The 25,418-nt window shown below is 43.1% G+C and overlaps 1 protein-coding gene across 1 annotated transcript in view; it reads left to right on the top strand.

The window, feature by feature from the left end:
• Positions 1-25,418, top strand: part of fbxw7 (F-box and WD repeat domain containing 7) — a gene marked incomplete at its 5' end in the record, with an annotated part of 294,741 nt that overhangs the window by 253,086 nt on the left and 16,237 nt on the right. Inside the window, one exon of the mRNA XM_080722319.1 lies at positions 19,132-19,347. Within this exon, the coding sequence (XP_080578445.1) occupies positions 19,132-19,347 (216 nt within the window). The remainder of the gene's footprint in view (positions 1-19,131; positions 19,348-25,418) is intronic.

Raw genomic sequence — 25,418 nt, 5'->3', positions numbered from 1 at the left:
TTTACTGCTGATCTAGGAGCTCCGGCAGAAAGATGAGTTTGAGCCAATCTTGCGGTGGTAATCTATAATCTCTTCCCAGCTCAATACTGATCCGCGGCAACGCACTGCTTTGTAGTCCGAGGCAGGGGTGTCGCACCAAATTCTGGGCCCTGGGTACAAGGGTTCACTCGCGTTGTGTGCTTTAACTATTGAAAAATAGCAGATATACAAGCTCACAGCGTGGCAAGCTTGCAGATCTGCTATTTTTGAAAAATCGTGAAAATGTGTGCGGAAGTCTGAATATTTCAAATCCTTCGAAGGTTTTCTTTTGAAAAACCTATGTTTCTATGTCAGTGTTGCTCAAACCTTTTCATGTAAAGGACCCCCACAATGATATGTATTTGGCCACGGACACCCATCTCAAAATACTTAGTTCCAGGGACCCCCCAGAAGCAACATTTGAGTTGCGCTTAAAAAGTACACATATTCAAAGATTTGCACACATTTTCCGGACAAAAATAGCAGATCTACAAGCTCGCAGCGCGGCACTCGGTGCCGCGCTGCAGAGCTTGTAGATCTGCTATTTTTCAATAGCTAAAGTATAAAATAATTAGGGCCCCCTCCACCTTGGGCCCTAGTAACAGTCCCACTCGCCCCCCCCCCCCCCCCCCCCCCCCCCCCCTTGTGACGCCCCTGGCTGTGTGGGACAATGCAGAGTTGCAGACGTAGCACGCTTATGTATAATCTGAGGGACCTGCGCTCATCATTTACCATCTTGTCAGCTTATCTTCCCCGTCCCAAACATGTCTTCCCCCAAGATCTACAGTATCAGTGGACCGGACAGGACACGGTCTTGTGTACAGAACACTAGGACAGAAAGGAGAAGTGGAATTTAATGCAAGTGGAATGCATTTAATGCTCTCGATATTTTTTAGCGAATTAAGCTGTATTTTGTACTATATTTTGGCTGTTCAGAAAGATATGTAGAAGCTCACAAATTGTTAATTTTTATTGATAATGAGCACCTTATCGATCCTGCTTATTGAGACAGATTTTTATCGAGCCCACTATTGAGTGTTTTCTAATATTTTGTGGAGACAGATTCTGAACATAACTGGTATCTTTTTTTATTGGCCAGTTGTTGTTTACTGTGAGTTTGTGGCTGACCACCATCTATGAAGATGACGATTGACAAAAATCATTCATTGGTGTGCAATAAGTGTTAAATGGCTTTATCTTATGAATTGTACTGTAATCATTTCTTGATCGCTTCTTGTCTTGATTGTTTAAACATGACTTCATGGGCCGCTATGCTCAATAACAAGCTTGATAAGCCCAAAGCTTATTGATACCGGGTAATCAATAAATTTGTTATCGAGTATGTAGCGGGCTCGAAGCTCCATCCCTACTCACAAATGCTCCATGACGCATTGTGAGCTTGTCAAATCTTCTTTCGAACTCTTGAAAAATCCATTTAGAGTTTTGTTCTGGTTTTCACCTATAACTAACTTGCGCAAAAATAGTGAATCCAGGATTCAACATGGTTAAAACGTGTCCCAATTTCTCCCAAATCCAAATTAGTTTTGTATGTACAGCGAGTGTCGCCGATGGAGTTCTGGGAGCGAGTGTTGTTGTTGCCTTGGAGAAGAACTCGACAGACCAAAGCAAATATCCTCGGTCCCTACCGGGGGCTAAGCTGCCTCCTTAGCTTTATTATTGATCGAGTGTTCCGAGTAAAACCCTCTAGTCCCACAACTTTGCTACTGAGAGCTGGAGGGGAGGGGAGGGGGTGTTATGGTACTTAAGCTGGACCTTGCAGCGCACACACACTCGTTCAACCACAAATAACAACAGGATAACAAGCAGTGGTGTAAAGTAACCAAGTACATTTAACTCTACTCTAGCCTAGGGTCCCTTCACTTTTCAGGGTTTGATCCGGTCAGGAGCGGAAACCACTTTATGTCATGTTGTAGTTCTAAATGGACTTAACTTTGGCCGGAACTATCAAACCGGAAACCGTTTTAACCCAAAATAATTCCGCTGCGCTCAAGGACATACTTTTAGGGCCTACCAAATAAACCCCTTGATGCTGCGTAGTTTTGCTTTTGGAAAATTAGTTTGGTATATGCATTTTTTAGTCCAACTCGTAGTGACTGGCAAGACTACACTAGCCTACTCGAGCATTTTAATAGGGATTGGGGAAACAAACGGGGGGAACCAAATCAGTGATGCTTCCTATTCTGCTTGTGGTTTCTGCCTAGAACGGATCAACGGACCGTTGTAAACGATCACCAGGCTTTTCCCCCGAGAAAGCCTGGTGACGCGAGGTTACATTTACTCAAGTACTGTCCAATTTGCTGGAGTGTTTACAACTTTCAGTACTTTTACTCCACTACTTTTCAGAGGCAAATATTGTAATTTTTACTCCACTACAATTATTTGAAAACTTGAATTTACAGTCTTACTATACTGCAGATTTTGAATATTATTTTACCCACAGCCCAATCTACATTTCGGCCATTTGAAAATATACATTTCAAAAGCTTTTCATACATTGTATACATTTAAAAGCATACTTTCTCCTTTTGATACATTTTGATACCAATACTTTTGTACTTTTACTCAAGTACATTTTGAATCCCCGGACTTTTACTTGTGTTTCTACCTTGTATTCATACTTTTACTTAAGTAAAAAAGATTTATACTTTTTCCACCACTGCATTATGGTAGGGAGCGATGAGGAAGATAACGTACACACCTTCAATCAGGGGCGTGCAGAGAATGTTAGAGAGGCAGGGGCTGAAATTTCTAAAAGGGCACTTTTGGTGAAAATACCGAAAATAGACAACCTCCAAGCTCACAACGCGCTGTGCTGCGACGCGTTGTGAGCTTGGAGGTCTGCTATTTTCGGTGCTTGATACCACGCTGAACCAAACATGGATTTCTACATAGAGAGGGCAATTCTTATTATTTCAACATAAGATGCTGCATTCAAGTCCAGGAGAGTTTGAACAAGGGAACTCTCTTGCTGCCCTCAGATATGGCATGGAAAGAGGGTGTTTGCATTTCTTTCACCATAGTAAAAACTGCATTCATGGTCTGGAGAGGGCACTTTTTTACAGACGGTTAAAAGGGCAGGGGCTCAAGCCTCCTTTGATGTCTATGTGTGCACGTGCCTTCAATCACAAATAACACAAGGATAAACAGGTGTGCTCAAAGGTGGCAGCCACTGTGCTTCTTCACGGTAGAACCAGGACAGGAAAGGAGAGCAGCGTTGCTAAAATACCATCAGAGAACTGAACGTTAAGCTCCTTTGAAGTCAAAGTGTTTTTAGCCTACAGCATGTTTTTTTATATCATCATCTTGGCCTGATTATATTAAGCCATTTTGACCGGGTACGCATTGTTATTTTATGCTTCAACTATTGAAAAATAGCAGATATAGAGCTTGTAGATCTGCTATATTTTTTAAATCGTGAGCGTTTGAATTTTGACCCGATTCTCAAGTGTCTTCTAAATCCTGATTTTTTGAAAAACACATGTTTCTACGTCAGTGGTTCTCAAACCTTTTCATGTCAAGGACCCCTAGAATTATATGTATTTGGCCGCCGACCCCCGTCTGAAAATATTTTGTATCAGGGACCCCCAGAAGCAAATATTTGAGTTACAAATGTTCACTTTAAAAATTAGATATTCAAAGATTTGCACAAAATTGGTCATGATTTTTTCAAAAATAGCAGATCTACAAGAGCTTGTATATCTGCTATTTGTCAATAGTTAAAGCATTAAATAATTATTGGCCTAAATGGATTATCTCTTAGTATCTCGCAAATGTTTACTTTTCTGTCATTTTTCTCTCTGCATTTTTCATCGCCAATGCTTCTACATCTTTATCCCTGCACAAATGCATAGCTTAAAGCAAGGTAGACTCTTTGGTTATGCTCAGGTGTGAATGAATGATAGCCACTGCAAATGTCTCTCACCGAAGAGCAGAAAGAAAAAGAAAGGAAAAAAATCTTGAAATAAATGCCCTTAAGTACTTTGGTGATGACTCGGGGGGAATGTGGACAGATGAGCCGCTTGCTGGTAATCCCATTGTACTTTGCTTTCCACTTCAAACCAAACGGCTGACTAGGCTTAATCACGTGAAACCCTAGCATCCCTATTCCCGGGCATGTCAACAAAAGGTGAAAATAACAAAGAAATCTGCTATTTTCACCTGCAACAACTTACATAGGGTTAGGGTTTGAGTGGTTATATTGTGTTCCTCTTTTGGAGATTTCCCTGTGGTGCTGAGTCTGACAAGAGACACCATTCTTGGGATGGTGTGATATGCGATATTATCGTTTATCGTGATAAAAAAACAGTCACGATAATCGTATGGTTGAGATTTGATTACCGTAATTGCCGGACTATAAGCCGCAGCTTTTTTGCCATGTTTTGAACCCTGCGGCTTATACAACGGTGCGGCTTATATAAAGATTTTTACAGCTAACGGCCAGTTAATTTGTTTTACAATGGTCTTTAACAAGGATTTATATATAGATTTTGACAGCTAACGGCCACCAGGGGCGCTCTAGCAGGAAGCAGGAAGGACACCTTGCGGCTTATAGTCAGGGGTGCGGCTTATAGTCCAGCAATTACGGTAAACGTGATATCGTCCTCCGTCATGCACTGGGATCAATTCACCTTTTATTTGCCGAGCTGCATATCCGGTACCACTTAAATCCTCTATAATTGGTAAAAGGTACCTAATTAATATATGTACTTGATACAGTCTTTTTTTTACTCTCTATCAAATGTCTTTTGCGACGCGTTGTGAGCTTGTAGATCGGCTATTTTTTGGGCAAATGTTCCGCCCCAGGATAATGGATTTTGATTATCGCGATAATATCGTAAATCACGATTTCTTTTTGTCACAATAATCGTGATATGACATTTTCATATGGTCCCTAGAAGGGATGGGCTCTGAATACTGTCCCTCTACCCCGTTAGCGTTTAGCTTCAGTTCAGCTTCCAGCCGTGACTTCAATCACCTATAAATACACCACGTCCCGCCCCGCAATCCTCTCTCCCTCCTCCGGGGGATGGATGTTCCCAGGGGCGTCACAAGGGGGGGGGGGAGTGGGACTAAGTTATCAGGGCCCAAGGTGGAGGGGGCCTTAATTACTTTAGCTATTGAAAAATAGCAAATATACAAGCTCGCTTGTAGATGTGCTATTTTTGAAAAGTCATGAAAAAATAATTTGAGCAAACAATTTTGCATCTGGGCGGTCCCCGGAACTAAATATCTTGAGATGGGGGTCCGTGGGCGAAATACATATCGATTTTGGGAGTCCTTCACATGAAAATGTTTGAGTACCACTGACATGGGTTTTTCAAAAAACCTTAGAAGGATTTGAAATATTCAAAGACTTTTTTCAAAAATAGCAGATCTACAAGCTCGCAGCGCGGCACTCGGTGCCGCGCTGTGAGCTTGTATATCTGTTATTTTTCAATAGTTGAAGCACAAAATGTGAGTGAATCCTTGTACCCCAGGCCCAGAATTTGGTGCGACACCCCTGCATGTGCAGAAGGACAGTACATAATAAGCCGCACATTTTGTGTGCGATATATATTTAGAAGTTTACCAAGCGAAAATACTGCAGCAGTTCCGGAGTTTATTGGCAGCCCCTAAATGCACGGTGGTAGCAGATTGCCAGCGTGCTTGGCACCGTGACTCATCATCACAGCTGTGTGTGTGGGTGTGATTTGCACATCTGCTCTGACCCTCTGTCACCGGAGCTGTGACTCTTAACGCATCAAGACCTGGACTTATTTTATACTTTAGCTATTGAAAAATAGCAGATATACAAGCTTGTAGATCTGCTATTTTTGAAAAATCTTGAAAATGAGTGCACATTTTTCAACATATATTTTTCAAAGCAAGCTATTGTAACTCAAATCTCTGCTTCTGGGGGGGTCCCTGGAACAATATATTTTGAGATGGGGTCTGTGGCCAAATACATGTAATTTTAGGGGTCCTTGACATGAAAAGGTGTGAGAACCACTGATTTAGAGAAAGGATTTAGAAGTCGAGTCAAAGATCGGGTCAAAGATATTCAAAGACTTTTTCACGATTTTTCAAAAATAGCAGATCTACGCGCTGCGAGCTTGTACATCTGCTATTTTTTCAACAGCTAAAGCATAAAACAACGGTTAAACTGGTTCAAACGTAAAGCCACAACAACGCGTTTCCGGCCGCAACGCGTTAACGCAGCGACGTGTCACTCTACCAGATATACTGTACGCGTGACCCGCGGTGCGAAGAGAGCCAATCGGGGAGAGAGAGAGAGACGCGATCCGAGCCGGAGGGGAGGGAAGGGACGGTGGACCCCTATCAGATGACCTTGGCTAGATCTGGTCAGATCAGCAAACAGGGGTGACTGATACGCGTGTAATCGTGGCTTGGCCGAATGCCAGCCGCTGCTATCTGAGAGGCAGAGCCACACTGCAGCAGTGAAAGGGAACAGTCGTCATCCCTGGCCCTCGCTCCATAATTATACCTACCGTGGCGACTGCCCACTCCTCCGAGTACCGAGTAGCAATTTATTGCATTTAGGCCTAGAATTATTGATTGCTTTCACTATTGAAAAATAGCAGATATACAAGCTCGTAGATCTGCTATAAAAAAAAAATGATTTTCTTTTTTGCATATATCTTTTGAAAAGCGAACGTTTGTAACTCAAATATTAGCTTTTGGGGGTCCCTGATACAATATTTGGAGATGGGGGGGGGGGGGGGGGGGGGTCCTTGCCATGAAACATTTGGAGAACCACTGACAGAAACAGGTTTATTTCCAAAAAAAAAAAAAGAAGGGTTTAGAAGACACTTATAGAATCGGGTCAAAATATTCAAAGACTTGCACACATTTTCAAGATTTTTCAAGAGTGCCGCACGCAGCGAGCTTGTAGATCGAGGATGGATGATAGAGGATGATAGAGGATGAAGGTCGGCCATTTTCGATATTTCCACCAAAAGGCCCTTTCAGAAATGTCAGCCCCTGCCTCTCTAACATTCTCTGCACGTCCCTGCTTGTAAATAAAAAAACAAAAGCACATCTAAATAATGTGACAACGGCGAGGCTAACAGGATCATCATCATCATCACGGAAATTGCTTTCATAAAAATGGTTTACGGCTCAGCCCCCCCCCCCCCCCCCCCCCCCCCACAATATTTTTGCCCTGTTCTGTCCAAACACAATCTGTCTGGGGTTGCAGCGTCTTAGCATAATCGCTCTCCGGGTTGTTTATGGCTCCGAGGACAAAATGTTCTGTTGTGTCAACAAGCGGCACGTGCACCCCGGCTGTTTTCATGGTTCTGCTTGATGTCAGACGTGCCCCCTCTCATCTTTGAATGGTTCCCAAAAACAACCATCCACCAGTTGCAATTAAGTTCCATCATCTTGTCAAATCTCGTTACGTTCTCGTGCGTCGGACCACAAACTCGGCCTCCCCCCCTAAAGGTTTAGCAAAGTCAACAACAGGAGACATTGTTTTTTTCCAGTGGTGTAAAGTAACTAAGTAAAGTACATTTACTCAAGTACTGTACTTAAAGGAGGACTTTGCCACTTTTCAACCCATCTTCATATATTGGTCCTCACTAATGTTCATAATAAAATAGCACAATTCTCTTCTACTCGGTCCAAGTCTCTTAGGAGAGCTGTGGGAAGTTCAGAAATCCATAGTCTTGTGACATCATCATTTTCAAAAAAAAAAAAAACAATATTAAAAAATATATATTTAGATTTGTATTATCGCGAGAACAATGGCTTCCACTTTAACATTGCAACTTTTCAGGAATAGAAAGCCTGCAGTTTCTATTAGCTTGGATTCCCAATCGATGATGTCACAAGACGATGGGTTTCTGACCTGCCCACAACCCTCCTCTGAGGGAAAAAAAAGCTATTTTTAAGTGAGGACCAATTATATGAAGATAGGTTGAAAAGTGGTGAAGTCCTCCTTTAAGTACACTTTTGAGGTATTTGTACTTTACTTGAGTAATTCCAATTTACAATACTTTTACTTTACTAGTTACTTTGCTGATATAAATAATAATATTAAAAAACATACATAAACCACTCTTTTATACCCAGGCTGTTTGATAATAGCCGATCTACAAGCTCAGCGTTGTGAGCTTGTAGATCTGCTATTTTCAAACATTTTGTACTTTTACTTTTAGTACTTTAAGTAAATGTTGATGCCAATACTTTTGTACTTTTACTCGAGTACATTTTTTATTCCAGACTTTTACTTGCAACAGAGTACATCTACATTGCAGTATTGATACTTTTACTGAAGTAAAGAATGTGAGTACTTTTCACACCACTGTATTTTACCATTTATACTGCCAAGTGTTTCCCTCCCCCCAAGTCTCTCTCTCACACACTCACTATCTCACGCGTTACGTTTTTAATACAGTAGGAAGAACCCTTGCTGTGAAGCAATCAGGATATTATGGCAAGCGAGACGATTAGTCCTAAAGCAGCGCTTTAGAACTCATCTCCCGAAAGAACCAACGGCGGCTGTTATGCACGTTTCCCGCAAGATAATGCTTATTCGATCTCATTTAACGTGATTACATTAGAGACTGAAGTAGACACGGTGCGCGAAACGAAATTGACAGTATCGAGAGGATCTCGCCGTCGTTAAGGTTTATTATTTATTTATTTATTTCCATGGGCTGGGTTTGGATGCTTTTTTCCACAGCCGTCGCCTCCCGAAACACCAGTGGTGGAAAAAGTCCTCACATTTTCTAAAATGTGTGATGTAAAAGTATCAATACTGCTTTGTAGAAGTACTCTGTTACAAGTAGAAGTCCAGAATTATACATTTACTTCAGTAAAAGTACAAAAGTATTGGCTAAAATTATTATTGGCTTAAAAATGTACTAAAAGTAAAAGTACAAAATGTTTAAAAATAGCCAAGGTATAAAATAGGGCTAAGGTGGTTTATGTATGTTTTAAAATGGTATAATTTATATCAGCAAAGTAACTAGTAACTGTAGTTACCAGTAAGACTCCCTAATCGGGAGATAAGCGACCGTAGGTCACATGTACACACAAAGAGGGCTGTAACTGCCATTGGTTCCTAGTTGTGTGGGCAATGTGTAGACATACTGTGTACCGATGTGCGTGATTTTAGGGCAAAATCTGTAGGAGCAGTGTCCAAAAATGTGTTTTGCAAGAATCGGCCTCATGGTGGCGCTAGAAGAGGGCCATGTGAGAAATGAGGGGTGGGGTCTCCGCGTTGGCTTGGCGGACGAATAGGTACCCGGCCCCGGCTCTCCCGGACGCTCCTAGCCCGAGTTACGGCATTTTATGTGAGCTGCAGTGGAGGGGGTCCTCCACTGGGGGGCGCCACCACTTTGGCATCCGTTCTGGAGCACCAGGAGTGGGTGGTCCCCGGGAATTCCCCGTGAGCAGCCATGTTGGAGTGGTCATTTGGTCATTTTTGCACATTTGGTCTTTTTTTACATCTGGGGGTCCCCCAGGGACCTGGGGGTCCCTGGAGCTCCGGGGGTCCTTGGAGGTTGTAGTTTGGCAGCCAAGGAGCGTGTATGCAAAATTTGGCATGGATCGGGGCAACGGTTGCGGAGATATGAGCAGGGCAATAGTGTGACGTGTGACAGACAGACGGACAGACTGACTGACTGACTGACTGACTGACTGACTGACTGACTGACGGACTCACTCACAGTTTGTGCAGGTTTTGATAGTAAGTGCGACCTACGGTCGCAACTAACCCTCCAAATAAATGCAGTGGAGTAAAAGTACAATATTTGGATCCCAGATGTAGTGGAGTAGAAGTAAAAAGCATTGGAATTTGGAAATACTCAAGTAAAGTACAAACACCTCAAAACTGTACTTAAATACAGTACTTAAGTAAAAGCACTTCGTTACTTTACACCACTGCGAAACGCACCATTTATCCTTTTTTGCATGCCGTTGCGTTGCTGGTAAGATCCCCTGTTCCCGGCCTAAAGCAGCCTTTGCCTGCCTGCCTGCCTGCCTGGTGATGAATACATGATTAGAACACCGACTTCACCTGCCACACCGCGTGTTCTGCCTGCCCTCCAGCTTCAGCGTGAGCGTTGTCAGGCTTCAATCTGCGACGCACGATCGCACACATGTGCACATGCCCTCCCACGTACACACACACAAGACACACACGGAGACACACACACACACAACGCATCTCATTGCTTCAAAGGCAGCTCGGCTGCTGGCTTAACAGAGCAGCCCTTGTCCTTGGCGCTGCCAGTCAACGGGGCTGTCTCAGCTGTCAGGGAAGATTTAAGATGGCAGGCTGGCAGACCTCCAGGTAACATACTGCTTGGAAGGGCATCCTCGTCGCCAGATGCTCTTATCTGCGCGGGCTACCTCGAGACGCTAACCTTCACCTCGCAGGCTAATTGTATGGTAGGGAGGCTCCCGGGGGGCCGCGTGATTGTTTATTGAACCGTGGGCGCGAGCTGGGAATATTGAGCAGCCCAATAACCGACAGGGAGATTTAAAGATAATAAGAACGGGGTGGCGTGCGCCTGGGAGATTTAAAGATACTAACAATGGGGAGGGGTGGGGCTGTGCGTGAGTTTGTGAACGTGACCACATGTAGTCGTATGAGTCACGAGGACCCAATTTCAAACCAACGTATCGCGCCTTACTTTGTACGGCTGGGCAATTAACCGAAAACGTATCGAAACCGATATTTAGAACCAATAACCGACTTAATCTTCCTCATGTAGGTTAATCTATTAATCGAGAAGCACCTTTTTAATCAAATCTAATCAACTAAATCGATTAGTCTGATTAACCACTTAACCGTTTTACACTTTGTTTGTACACAATGCAAAATAGTGAAAATAGCGTATCTACAAGCTCTCAGTTGTGAGCTTGTAGTTCAGCTATATTCTATAGTTTTTATATAATCATTCATTAATCGTAATGGAGGCAAAAGTTTGATATACCGTAAGGGCGATATTGTTTTGAAGTCAGGTTGGGATTTTTGGACAATAGCACATTGTTATCGCAATATTTACAACTATACAAAAAGTTAGGAATTAATTTTTAATTGACTGTATCAGCACTTGTAATCAGAAGGTCTCTGGTTGCCTCCTGACACGCTCAGTCCAAGTGTCAAAGTTCCGTATGCAAGACACTTTACCTCTAATGGCTGGTTTCTCTATGAATACTGTACGTACGTTGAGATTTTGACTTGCCCATTTTGTGTGCCTTGAGCACAAACTGTTTGAAAACCATTGTGCTACACAAGCATTCATTGATTGATAACAAGGTTGATAAATACCAAGTACAGTGCTTGACTCTCACTGGGCCTTACCGTTGCAACCCATACTATGTTGAGAAGAGAGAGAGAGAGAGAGAGTCCTGAGGCATTCATTGATAGATAGATAGATAGATAGATAGATAGATAGATAGATAGATAGATAGATAGATAGATAGATAGATTGGGAGAGAGCGAGATGGAGTGTTTGTGTGCATGTTCCTTATCTAGCAGAGATCTCCATGTTTGCGTTTCCAGCGGCTAATCCCTTTCTGTGCAGGCCAGGGCTGCCAGCAAGGCACCGTGTTGGCAGTTACTACCATACACACAGCACTGTCATGGTTCACCGAGGGGCCTGTGTTTGCGGTCAAACAGTAACTCCTTCACCACCCCCTCCCCTCCCTACACATCATCAAATCACCTGCTCAAGGAATGCACGGGTCACACCACGCATAGGGGGACGGAAAAGGTCACACACATTTCCATCTCATCTCTGCCTCCGTCATGGACTGGTAACCTGCGCACAGCAGGGGCGTCGCACCGAATCCTGGGCCCTGGGTGCAAGGATTCACTGCGGGGGGCCCCCCCCCATGAATGAATGTTCTTCATAAGGGGAGGAGGGGGTTTAACCCATTTAGACTGGAAACGCATCGTTACGCGTTATTTTGTGCTTTAGCTGTTGAATAATAGCAGATATACAAGCTTGTAGATCTCCTATTTTTGAAAAGTCGTGAAAGTTTGTGCAAGAATCCTGTGTTTCTGTGTCAGTGGTGCTCAAACCTTTTCATGTCAAGGACCCTCAAAATGATATGTATTTGGCCACGGGAAACCCCATCTCAAAATATTTAGTTCCAGGGACCACCCAGAAACAAAGATTTGAGTTACAAATGTTCGCTTAAAAAAATACATATTTTCAAAGATTTGCACACGTTTTCACGACTTTTCAAAAATAGCAGATCTACAAGCTCGCAGTGCGGCACTCGGTGCCGCGCTGTGAGCTTGTATATCTGCTATTTTTCAATAGCTAAAGTATAAAATAATTAGGGCCCCTCCACCTTGGGCCCTAGTAACTCAGTCCCACTTTCCCCCCCCCCTTGTGACGCCACTGCCCGCACAAGGGGCTTGGAATGTCTTGCCTTCATCATAACTCTTCCTTTCTCCTCTCTCTCCGTCATTCGACCTTGAGAAGAGAATTCTCGCGCGCACGCCCCTCCTCGCCTCTCCTTTTCTCTTTAGACGCTTCGGAAAAGGCCTTGGTTCATTGCCAGCTCTTTCCACCGCAGAGAACAGAAATATATCGAGAGACGAAAGTAGTGAGACGTTAACCCATTTAGGCCTAGAATTATTGAACGCTTTAACCAGTGAAAAATAGCAGATATACAAGCTCACAGCGCGGCACCGAGTGCCGCGCTACGAGCTTGTAGATCTGCTATTTTTGAAAAAGTCGTGGAAATGTGTGCAAATCTTTGAATATATGTATTTTCAAAGCGAACGTTTGTAACTCAAATTTTGCTTCTGGGTGGTCCCTGAACTAAATATTTTGAGATGGGGGGTCCGTGGCCAAATAAATATCATTTTGGGGGTCCTTCACATGAAAAGGTTTGAGAGCCACTGACATAGTAGTCTCTCAAAAACAGACTAACTGGGCTCCAGTTAAGTGAAAAGGACCTTTTCTTTGACGATGGCTGGCCAGATTGCTGACATAGAAACATCGGTTTTTCAAAAAAACCTAAGAAGGATTCAACAGAATCGGGTCAAAATTCTAATTTTCACGATTTTTCAAAAATAGCAGATCTACAAGCTCGCAGCGCGGCACTCGGTGCCGCGCTGTGAGCTTGTATATCTGCTATTTTTCAATAGTTAAAGCATAAAATAATGATACACAAAATGTGCACCCGTTCTGAATGGGTTAAAATGAGCGGTACCTTCCATGCATGGCTAATGGTGATGGAGGTGATCACAGCCCCCGGAAAGGCAAAAAAGTAATGCTCTGCCTCCCAAGTAAAGTAGCTATCCCGTAATGGGCCAATTATGCCGCGCGGCTCTAGAACATAATAGCTAGTTGGGTTAGTTATTTACCAAAGGACAAAAGCATCAGCGTCGAACATCGCCGGCTCCGGTTTCTGGGCCTAAAGAGGTGCTTGTTTTTAGCCTGAGAACATTAGCGAGAACAGGTTTTTTTCCGACACAAAAGGGAATGGATTCAACCGTTTGGCAGTAGAGAGTTAGAGAGCGCAGTGGGTAATGTAGCGTGTCGTTGTAAATGAGACCATCAACATGTAATGACAGTATGTGCCGCTGTAGAGAATTAGGACTCCAATATTGATGGATATATCGTCGTTCTCGGTGAAAACTTTGTACGTCCAAAACCGTTCGTTTTGCATTTATCATTTTAAAAATGATTTAAACTAGTGAAAACAGCAGATCTACAAGCACACAATGACTCGCGGTGCGAGGCGGGTGCCATGGCATTGGTCCGAAGGTTCATTAGTCCGAATGTGTTAAGAATACTATGCCTAACTCTAACCCTAACCCTAACCTCAGTAACCCTAACTAAATTCGGACTAATGAATCTTCGGACTAATGAACCATTGGACTTATGGGCAGTCCCCGCGAGGCGTTGTGTGCTTGTAGATCTGCTGTTTTCACTACTTTTGTGCGGCGGCCTTGTATGATGAAGCAGGGCTTTACTTTGCGAAAGAACATACACATTTGAAACTTGGAGATACGAGGTTTCCACCCGACAACGTCAATATCAATCTTGTGATGCTATGAGATAAGATATCATCTAGGATTTTGGATATCTAAAAATTACATTTACCAGAACCAGCTGTTCTATCTGTTGTAACTATTTGTGAAAAAAACTCAGTGTTCAAAAAATCGGTCTGATGGTGGCGCTAGAAGACGGTCATGTGAGAAATCAGGGGCGGAGGTTGTGATTTGCCATCCAATGTGCGTGATTTTAGGGCAAAATCTGTAGGAGCAGTGTCCAAAAATGTGTTTTGCAAGAATCTGCCTCATGGTGGCGCTAGAAGAGGGCCATGTGAAAAACGAGGGGTGGAGGTTGTGGTTTGGCAGCCAAGGAGTGTTTGGTCAAGAAATATTGTGATGTTTCATTCTGTCCATAATCATCCAACCCTGTATCCAAATCCTTGTGTTTACAAAAACAAAAACTCCCGATGGCTTCATGACAAGAAAGCTCATTTGAAACCGGCTTACAGCGTTTGAATTACAGGCAGACACCGGCAGATAAATAGACTCCCTAAGCTGTTCAGAACGGGTACACATTATGGTGTATTATTATTTTATGCTTTAACTATTAAAAAATAGCAGATCTACAAGCTCACAGCGAGGCACCAAGTGCCGGGCTGCGAGCTTGTAGATCTGCAATTTTTGAAAAAAACTTGAACATTTGAATGTTGACCCCGATTCTATAAGTGTCTTTTGAATCCTTCTAAGGTTTTTGAAAAAAACCTATGTTTCTATGTCAGCAATCTGGCCAGCCATCGTCAAAGAAAAGGTCCTTTTCACTTAACTGGAGCTCAGTTAGTCTGTTCTTGAGAGACTACTATGTCAGTGGTTCTCAAACCTGAAGGTGAAGGACCCCCAAAATGATGTGTATTTGGCCCACGGACCCCATCTCAAAATATTTAGTTCCAGGGACCACCCAGAAGCAAAATTTGAGTTTGAAACGTTCGCTCTGAAAATACATATATCCAAAGATTTGCACACATTTTCACAACTTTTTTTCAAAAATAGCAGATCTACAAGCTCGCAGCGCGGCACTTCGGTGCCGCGCTGTGAGCTTGTATATCTGCTATTTTTCAATAGTTAAAGCATTCAATAATTCTAGGCCTAAATGGGCTAAGCCGCTCATTTCATCGACTCATTTCTCATCTTCCCAAACAGCGTCTGAGACTCCCATTGTCGCAGGCTCCATCTCACTGCAGCAATCCATCCCACGGAAGACAATATGATTACATTAATGCAAGTCAGGACTGCAACCGAGCAATATTCAAGGCCAGTTGATTATGATGCATTGTGCCTGGTGTATTGTGTTAAGACGATGCCCTGCAAGTTGAATTCTCATCAGTCAGTTGACTTGGATCTTTTCCGGATGTGTGTGGAACTACTATGGCTTTACCTGCTGTTATATATACATAACATTTTAAGTACTCTGCTTAAGTACAGTTTTGAGGTATTTGTACTTTACTTGAGTATTTCCAGTTTTCAGTACTTTTACTCCACCTCATCTCGGAGGCAAATATTGTACTTTTACTCCACTACATTTATTTGAAAACTTAGTTACTATTTACTTTGCAGGTATAAATGATTATAATATAAAACATAAATGAATCCACTTTAGCCCTATTTTATACCTAGACTAATAGCAGATCTACAAGCTCACAACGCGTCACATCGCGACGTGTTATGAGCTTGTAGATCTGCTGTTTTCAAACATTTGGTACTTTTAACTTTTGATACTTGAAGTACATTTTGACGCTTTTGTACTCTTACTCTTGTACATTTTTGAATTCCGGACTTTTACTTGTAACAGAGTATTTTTACACGGCAGTATTGATACTCTTACTTGAGTAGGCCTGACCTATACTTGACTGTGCGCTGAAAACGGCCAATCCGCAAGCTGGCCGTGAGCTTGTAGATCGTCTGTTCTCAGCGTGGAGTACGTAACGTGAGCGGAGTGAATCGCGTTCGGTGTCGGCCGTTTGCCGCCGCCGGTGGTGAGCGCGTCGCTAAAATGCAAGCCGCGTTAAATGTTTAATCCCCCTGGAAGCACAAGACAGTCTCCAACACCTTTCACCATGCTTAAAATGAGTTTTTCTCTGCACCAATTCAGAGAGATTATCAGTGCTCCTGGTGGGTTTAAATTCTAAACAGCTTGTCATAACTAAAGGGAAGAATGGCACTTTTTGACAGATGGTTTTAACAGTAGGCAGCTCAAGGTAATAGTAATCGCGGCCGTGGGTACGGTATGTGTCATGCTAGCATGGGACAACCTCTGTGCGGTCAACCTAAAGGGAGATGGAACCCTAGGCTGATTTAGCAGTTTGTCTTCCAATTCAGGTTAAACGGATAAACACTACAGCGGATTAAAAACATGGCAGTCTGCGTAATGCTGACAGTACACCGTGATGTAAATTAGGGGTTTGAAAAAGTTATTGCCCTACATGCCTGTATTTTAACATCAGTTATGTCATGGTACTTGGAGAGACAGATATTCTCAGAGGTGGTACTTGGTGTGAAAAGGTTGAGAACCACTGATCTAAATGAAACACACCCCCATTATGTTATTATCTTCAGCTTTTTCTCGTTTCTCTCCATGTCAAGTGGTGTTGCGTGTCGCTGACGCAATGGTTTCTACCCCATGTCACGTTCAGCAATTCTGATTGGCCGCCTCCCGGCGAAATCGGCTTCGCATTTGCATATAGCCGCGTTGATAGACACTTTTTGTTGCTCTCCGTGCCTCGCACAATCCTTTCGCATGGGACCAGCCTCCTGCTTTATTGAAAAACGGAAGCGTTCTTCAAATGCGATCAAATGTGTACACTCGCAGTTACATTTAACACTGAGGATTGATAGATAGATGGATGGATAGATTCATTCCTGTGAAATACCTTCCCTAAAACACAATTTAAATCTTTTTTATAATCATCTAACCAAAAGAACGTTAACACAAATAGATGGCATTTTACAAAATAATAAATGTCTTTACAGTAATTCATCATAACAAGGATTTCTACTGTGCCATGTCATAAAGTCATGAAGCGGGAACAGTCCAGAGAGAGAGAGAGAGAGACGGAGAGATAAACCAAGAGCCCTTTTAACACCACGCAGAGGTCGACGGAGGGGTCGCGTCGCTCTGGACCCCGCGCTTAATGAGGCGATTGTCTTTATCACGGGAGGGGCGGTGGAACAGAGGGAAGGGGGAGGGGCCGGTACATCCCCCTCTATCCCCCTCACGCTATAAAACCCCCCCATCCTGTCCTGTGTTACCCTTCACTGCGCTTTCTCTGGGATGGGGGTGTGTTTGTGTTTTACACCTTCTCGACAACACACTTCCATTGCGATCCATTCGACACACACGCTGCACACACACACGCAATCGCTTGAGTACAGCCTAAAAAAAATGTTAATTGAATACGCTGAGGATAATTAAATCGGTGGTGGGGCCACGCGGAGGCGCAAATTGCATTGATCAGAAGGATTTCCATAACTGTCGTAATCAATAGCTAATCTGGCGTCCCTAATGAGAAGGAATGAGCCTCTCCAGGGGTGTCGCACCCAATTCTGGGCCCTGGGTACAAGGATTCACTGTGGGCCCCCCATGACTGTTCTTCATAGGGTGGAGGGGGTTTAACCCATTTAGACTGGGAATGCAGTATTACGCGGTATAATGTGCTTTAACTATTGAAAAATAGCAGATATACAAGCTTACAAAAAGTTACAGTACAGTAGCTACTACGGGGAATAAATGCCATTGGTGTATAAAATACACCAAACTTTATGCACATATACAGCTGAGATGCTTTTCTCATTATCTTTGCTCTTTTGCTTTTGCACTCTCTTTCTTTCCTAAGTCATTATTACTTATTATTTTATCTTTAGATGTGGTGTTTTCTGTTGTTCTGCTTTATTGTATATACATCACTGCATTGTCTGTAAGGATGCCGAACAAAAATTACTTTTACCCTTATGTACCTGTACAAAAGACGTAACAATAAAGTACAACCTTGAACCTTGAACCTTGAGCTTGTAGATCTGCTATTTTGAAAAATCGTGAAAATTCTTTGAATATTTCAAGTCCTTCTAAAGTTTCTTGAAAAACCTATGTTTCTATGTCAGTGGTTCTCAAACTTTTTTCATGTGAAGGACCTTAAAAAATACATACATTCAAAGATTTTCGCACATTTTCACGACTTTTCAAAAAATAGCAGATCTACAATGTATTATCTGCTATTTTTCAATAGCTAAAGTATAAGATAATGAAGGCCCTTCCACCTCCTTGGGCCCTAGTAGCTCAGTCCCACTTTCCCCCCCACTCTTGTGACGCCCCTGGCTCCACCAGCTCTGCGATGGGAATGAACAGGCCCCGTTTCTCTCCTCCCCTGTCGACTAAAAGCTAAAAGCAATTACATAAGCCGGGGAAAGGTCAGACAGATATTTTCTCTCACTCCAGTGCCAGGGAACATATGGATCGACCGAGTATGAATTTTGTCCTCCTCGAAAGGTTACAGCAATTCCTGTGGACTTATTTCATTTTTTTTTCTCTTTCTTTTTATTATTTCCTTTTTGCCGAGGTGAACGGGAGGTCACACAGGAAGAAAAATCTGTCTTGCAAATTGTTATTTCTCGTTTCTCTCGACTCATAAGTGCGTTGTGTCGCGCGACCAGGCATAGGCATTGCCACATAGGCATGGATGCCTGGCGGCAGCGGCGGCGCCGGTTCGATTCCCGATCCGGACGACCTTTGCCGTGTGTCGCTCCCCGTTTCTCCCCCCATTTCCTGTCAGTCTACTGTCCTTTCCAATAAAGGCATAAAAGCCCAAAAACAAATCTTGAAAAAAAAAAAAGGGGGAAAAAAAAAAATTATGTGGGTGCGGCTAAGGAATCTGGGGGCGTTCCTAATTTAGGTACCTATAGGATTCTATTGGAAAACAGTTTGGCAAGCGGGACAATCTCAGAGACCACTGTAGATCTGCTCTTTTTGACTAAATAAAACGTGAACCACTGAAAGCATTCGAAAAAGGTCCGTTTGGGGAGGCGTTTGGTGCCGACTATTTAAAACTTGTATGTCTTTTCTTCTCTTTCAGTGTCTGCGGACGTTGGTGGGCCACACGGGGGGCGTGTGGTCGTCCCAGATGCGGGACAACATCATCATCAGCGGCTCCACGGACCGCACGCTCAAGGTCTGGAACGCCGAGACGGGAGAATGTATCCACACCCTGTACGGGCATACCTCAACGGTGCGCTGTATGCACCTGCACGAGAAAAGGTACGGCAGCGTGGCACGTTATCTACTCTCTATGGTATGGGGAGGGGAGGGTTTTATTTATGGTCCCTCGGGGATGGGGAGGGGAAATTGCTTCCATATAGGGCTGTCACGATTATGACGATTAATTGTCACTCAAATATAGTGTTTTTTTCAAATGTGAACAAACATGGCTGCCATGTTTGAAAGATAGAGCTGTTCTGGGAGTCAAACATGCATTTTGCGATCGCGATCGTGATCATGACGAAACCAGAAGTAGGAAGGTAGGGAGAGCCAACTCGGGAAACTTGTGTTCGGCACCAAGCAGGTTAATTGTGTTTTTGTCATTGACAATTACAATTCTGTTTGGCTTGTAGGCTTTGAAGTTGCACATGGTAGATATGACACATAACCTTTATATACAAAGACATTACCGCATATTTGACAACTTTATACTTAAAAATCTACAAGCTCACAACGCGATGCGACGCGTTGTGAGCTTGTAGATCTGCTATTTCCACTATTTTTGAAAATATATGAACATTCTTCAACATGGAAACAATTATGACGGTTATGACAAAATAATTGCGATTATGACAAATAATTGCGATTAGACAATTATGTAATAATTGTGACAGGCCTAATCTAACTTAATATTGCTTGTGTAGGTTAGTCGAATAATTCATTTAATGAATTAAAGCAGGGTTTTTTGGATACGTTTCTTTAATCGACCTTTTAATAATTGACTAAATCAATGAGTCTTATTTACCCCTTCAGTCCTGTATTACACTTTGTTGTACAATGGTGGCTGATTGAACAACGTGCTGCATGGTGACGCCTTGGGGGATTTGAAGATCAGCTATTGTCACACTTATATTTTGTCATTGTATTCATCGTAAAGGAGGCAAAAGTTTGAAATAATCGTGATATATATTTTGCCTAGGCCTAGTGGAGCTGTTAGTTAAGTAGGGATGGAGCTCGTTAATTTTTATTGATAATGAGCACCTTATCAATCCTGCTTATTGAGCCAGACTTTTATCAAGCCCAATATTGAGCATTTTCTAATATTTTGTGGAAAGACGTGAGACAGATTCTAAACATAACTGGTATCTTTTTTTTATTGGCCAGTTGTTGTGACTGTGAGTTTGTGGCTGACCACCATCTATGAAGATGACAAATGACAAAAATCATTCATTAGTGTGCAATAAGTGTTAAATGGCTTTATATTATGAATAGTACTGTACTCATTTCTTGATCGCCTCTTGTCTTGATTGCTTAAACATGACGTCATGGGCCGATATGCTCGATAACAATCTTGATAAGCCCAAAGCTTATTGATACCGGCCCGGGTACTCAATACATTTGTTATCGAGTATGTAGCGGGCTCTTGTTTCGAGCTCCATCCCTAGTGTTAAGTGCTTTCTTTACTCAGGGACACTTCGACGCACACACCAGGGCAGCCCCCGAAGGTCGAACCGGCGAACTCCCGATTTCCCAGCAGTCGACATACAGTCTCCTCTGCCGGCACCTTGTCACGCCGTCGACATTGAACGTTGATGGACAGCCAGCGCACGCCATCCAATTAAACATGCACGCGGTGCTAAAGCATTAGCATGCGCGTACGGGGCGGAGGAGGGCTCGTAAGGGGCCAGAGATTGATGTGAATCGCCTCATAGCGCGACTCTAAGCTGTCAACGCTGATGTGTTCCCTCAAAATATTCCGCCCACTTCAATTTGAACCTTCAGTCGTTGCCACGGAATGAGGAATGGCTCCAGAGTTAGAAGAAGACAAGGTTTCTCGGTCAGAAACCTCCTATCGTATCTCTGTGTTTAAATTTTTTGTGTTTTTTGCCCTACTTGATACTGACCATACTGGTCAAACAAAGGTATCGGATCTGTAAGCTCGAAACACGCCTCGAAAAATGGCACAAAGCGACGCTTTGAGCTTGTAGATTCTTTTTTTTTTACCGTTTTAGACATATTAGGTTTACAAATTACAATGTAGGCATTTAGCAGATGATCTTAATGGGTGAATTGTCTTTGACGAGTGGATTTTTGTCCTGAGGTTTTTAGTGAGGGTTCTGTCAGCGTCCCTGTGTTGGCTGATCTGAGTGAACGGGTGGGGTTGTAGGGGTTGATCAGGCTTTGGAGGTATGGAGGAGCCATACCTTTGGCTGCTTTGAAGGCCAGCATCAGTGTTTTGTATTCAGTGCGGGCCGCAACCGGGAGCCTGTGGAGGGAGCGGAGAAGGGGGAGACGTGAGAATTTTGGCTGGTCGAAGACCATTCGTGCCGCAGCATTTTGTCTATGCTGGGGATGTTGTTAGGATAGTATGTTAACTTTAAGCTGCAATCCCTAACTTTAAATGAATACAACTTTAAGCCAGTCCGTATGGTAGAGCATGTTGGTAAGATATCACTAGCACATCTGCTGCGTTTGGAACTTGGAGGTCGTCTCTCCACTCACTCCCAGATGCTGCAAGCACCTGTACATTGCATGTCAGCAGTCAGCCCCCCCCCCCCCCCCCCCCCCCCCCCCGGCAGAACAATCTGCCGGGATTACATAACATGATACCATCTACGTTTCAGGTGTGGTCATGTTTCGTTCTGATGCTCATAACGAAAAGCCTCTTTCATTTTCTCTCCTTTGTGAATGAATAATTTGTAATTTCATAACGTCCATGTACATTTCCCATTGGTGCAGTTTTGATTTGAGACAATTTCATTTTCTGAATCTCCTTAACAGGGAAGCAGGGGCCCAGGGGTTATATCGTATGCATTAATGTATGTTGTAGTAATTCATGTTGCAATGGATTCACTGTTATCCAGTAGCTTAGGGGCTGAGACCCCCCCTAGAACCACCCCTGTTCCCTATACCAGGAGTCTTCAACGTTTTCAGGCCAAGGACGCCTTAGTTGAGTGAGAGATGAAGCAGGGACCCCCAAAACCTTATCATAGATTCCATATAGTTTCATTGTTTGACAGCACAATCATCAGTGTATTTTGGATTCATGTTAACGTGGATTTTCAGATATTTAACCACTTGATCCGTCAATACTTAATAAACGTGACCTTTCACTGTACTTAGTCTGCTCTTTTCCCCCTCCGAAGCTCTTTCTGAGCTTATAGATCTGCTATTTTCACAATGTTTATGTGTGGAACCGAGTCAAACTTAATGTAATGCCTCAACTCCTAATGTTTGTCAGGGTGGGGGGGGGTCCCCAGTTCAAATCTGATTAAACCACTGATTTACTGTAGTTCGATTAACCTGATTTGATCTGCATAATAGTTCTGATATTCACCATCTGCACCATCAATAATTTTTGGTGGGACAGGAGACAAAAAGGATTTTTTACAGTTGCTGCTCTTCAGCTATGCGGAGCAGTGGAATGAACATAAGGTGACATTTAACAGCGGTAATTGTGTTCAGTGCGGCAAATTGCATACCGTCACTGTCGGGCAGAAACCTTGTATCTCCAAGTTTCAAATGTGTATGTTCTTTTCCACAAAGTAAAGCCCTGCTTCATCAGACAAGGCCGTCGCACAAAAGTAGTGAAAACGGCTGATCTACAAGCACACAACGCCTCGCGGTGCGAGGCGTCGTGTGCTTGTAGACCGGCTGTTTTCACTAGTTTAGTTCATTTTTAAAATGATAAATACAAAACAAACGGTTTTGGACATACAAGGTTTCCACCCGACAAACGACAATACAGTTCAAGCCAAGAGAAGAGGCCAATGAAGACTCTTGTCTGTTGTGCAACACTTTCCCAGGGTAAAAAAAAGGAATGTCTCCCCCGAGTCACCCATTTCGCAAGAGCAAATTTAATATCCGGCCCCGGCGTTCCGTTCCTGTGCGTTGACAGCCGTAATGAAAGGATAATCAGGGAGGGCAGGTAGCGACAAACACCTGCAGCGTCCTCCTCCTCGCTGTTTTGACGGTGACGGAATGATACCGCGGGGGCGTTCTTCAGTCGTGTTCGAACTTGAAAACATTCTAGGAAAACACGATACCGCCCTTTCTTTACGTAACCCGGGGCTCCCTGTCACAACACCGGGGAAAGAGAACGTCTTAAGCCCCTTTTCGACTGCAGCTTTTGCACCGCACCACACCACACTACACCACACCACACCGCACCACATAACAATATCTACATTTTCCATTACACAAATGTACCCCTATCGGTAAGAAACAAATTGACCCTTTTAACTGTGATTATAATACAATATAAATTTGTATTACAACTATCCTAAATTATAATACACTATAATGGATTATAACTGTGAGTATAATACACTATAAAGTATTAATGTATTACTATGATAATTATAATACACTATAATAGATTATAATAGTGGTTATAACACAATATAATCTATTATCATGTATTACAACTATATCCTGGTGGTCTAAATGAAAAGTGGGTGAGTGATCAGTCATTATGAAGTTTTTGGCCCTGTTTGGCCTAGCTCAGACCTACTCTGTACTTTTTAGCACCATGTTTAGTACCACTTTCACACCACTCTACCCAGGTCCTTGTAGTGGAAAACCTGGCTCAAGTGGGCGGTGTGGTGTGGAGTGGTGTGGTGTTTGGCCAGTGGAAAAGGGGCTTTAGAGAGAAGGGGAGGGGGGTCGTTGGGCGTGCTCTTTCTATTTACAAAATGGCTCCTGGCTCTACGGCGATGGAAATCACCAACATGTATATTATAAGAACTCGGCCCCCGCGGCCGGCCTGTGTTTATTTCCGCCGAGCGGGTAATCAAAACGTTAACACACAGAAAGACGTCGGTGTCGGCCCCGAGGCCAAAAAAGCACTAGCGTTATAGTGGGGGAGGGAGCGCCGCTGAGTGAATGAGTGAACACGAGCTCACTTAAGGACCGCCTGCGTCGGGGCTTTATTCACCCGATGAGTGCGAGCATGTAGCTGCTTAAGAGATATCGTCCTGTCATTATGATGGAGAGGGCTGCTCTTTTTTGTCGTGATCTCTGCGGTCCAGCCTGGAGGCAGGGTTTCAACTAAAAATACGTGCAGCACACTAAATCCCCCCCGGTACTGATTGAACTACGTAAACCCTACAGTGCTTGGTTGAGCCTCTCAGGGCTACACATACAGTACTAGTGTTTTTGCTCTGTGTTGTGAGCTTGTAGATCGACTATTTTCCTCACACTACGAATGATTGGTGGTTAAAGGACCGGTTCACCTCTGGGACAACCAGATCTTATTTTATTGTTATTATTTTTTGTGTTCAATCTGTGTTTTTAGATATTTTAGTATTTCAGCATGCTACAAAGCATCATATGATGCATTTTTGCATCATATGATGCATTAGATGATGCAATATTATGCTACAAAGCCTCGTATGACCAGTTGTAGCATGCTGAAATACTAAAATATCTAAAAACACAGATTGAACTAAAAAAAATTACTCAGTATTGTGTTGATCGTGTCCCAAAAAACAATAAAATAAGATGTGGTTGTCCCAGACGTGAACCGTCCTTTAACTCAGGGAGCGTACTAATAGGGCCAAATGGGCCCTTGCGGGTTAAATGAATACCTCCTGCATGAGAGGTCAAATTTCTACCACTCATCCAAGAGGCAACCCTCCACGTGGCTAGGGGAGATATTGCGCTTACAAGCTTCAGGCGGTCAGCTAGTAGATGTCCTGCGTAAGCTTGTGTTTATAGGCTTTTTCCTCCTAGTGGAAAAGTCACGGAAAGTCATGAAAGCCTGGTTTTCATTCTGAACTGACTACGGTTTAATCCAGCAGCTGAAAGTAACATTTTGGCACTTTGATATTGTGAAAAAATAACGGGTGTTTTTGATGAATATATCATGGTTTCAAAATAATAAAAAAATCAACATGTACATCAAATATCGAAATACAGAAAAATCTGTTCAGGGTGTTCATAAAAGCCTGATTGGACAATAAAATTACCAATAGTTTTTTTTTTCTTCTTTTTTTTTTGTGAAATATCCCTTTATGTCTTAAAAGTAATTAAATTGTCACTTATACTGTCATCTGGGGAACCCCCCCAAAATCATGTGCCGACCCACAGGTTGAGAATCCCTGCAGTAAATGATTGGTTGGAGTAACCATATCGCAAATTCTGTCTCTCTCTCTCTCTCTCTCT

This window comes from Nannobrachium achirus, assembly GCF_963921795.1.
Source record: "Nannobrachium achirus genome assembly, chromosome: 3".
Classification (NCBI taxonomy): domain Eukaryota; kingdom Metazoa; phylum Chordata; class Actinopteri; order Myctophiformes; family Myctophidae; genus Nannobrachium; species Nannobrachium achirus.
This window is presented reverse-complemented; position numbering and strand designations above follow the sequence as displayed.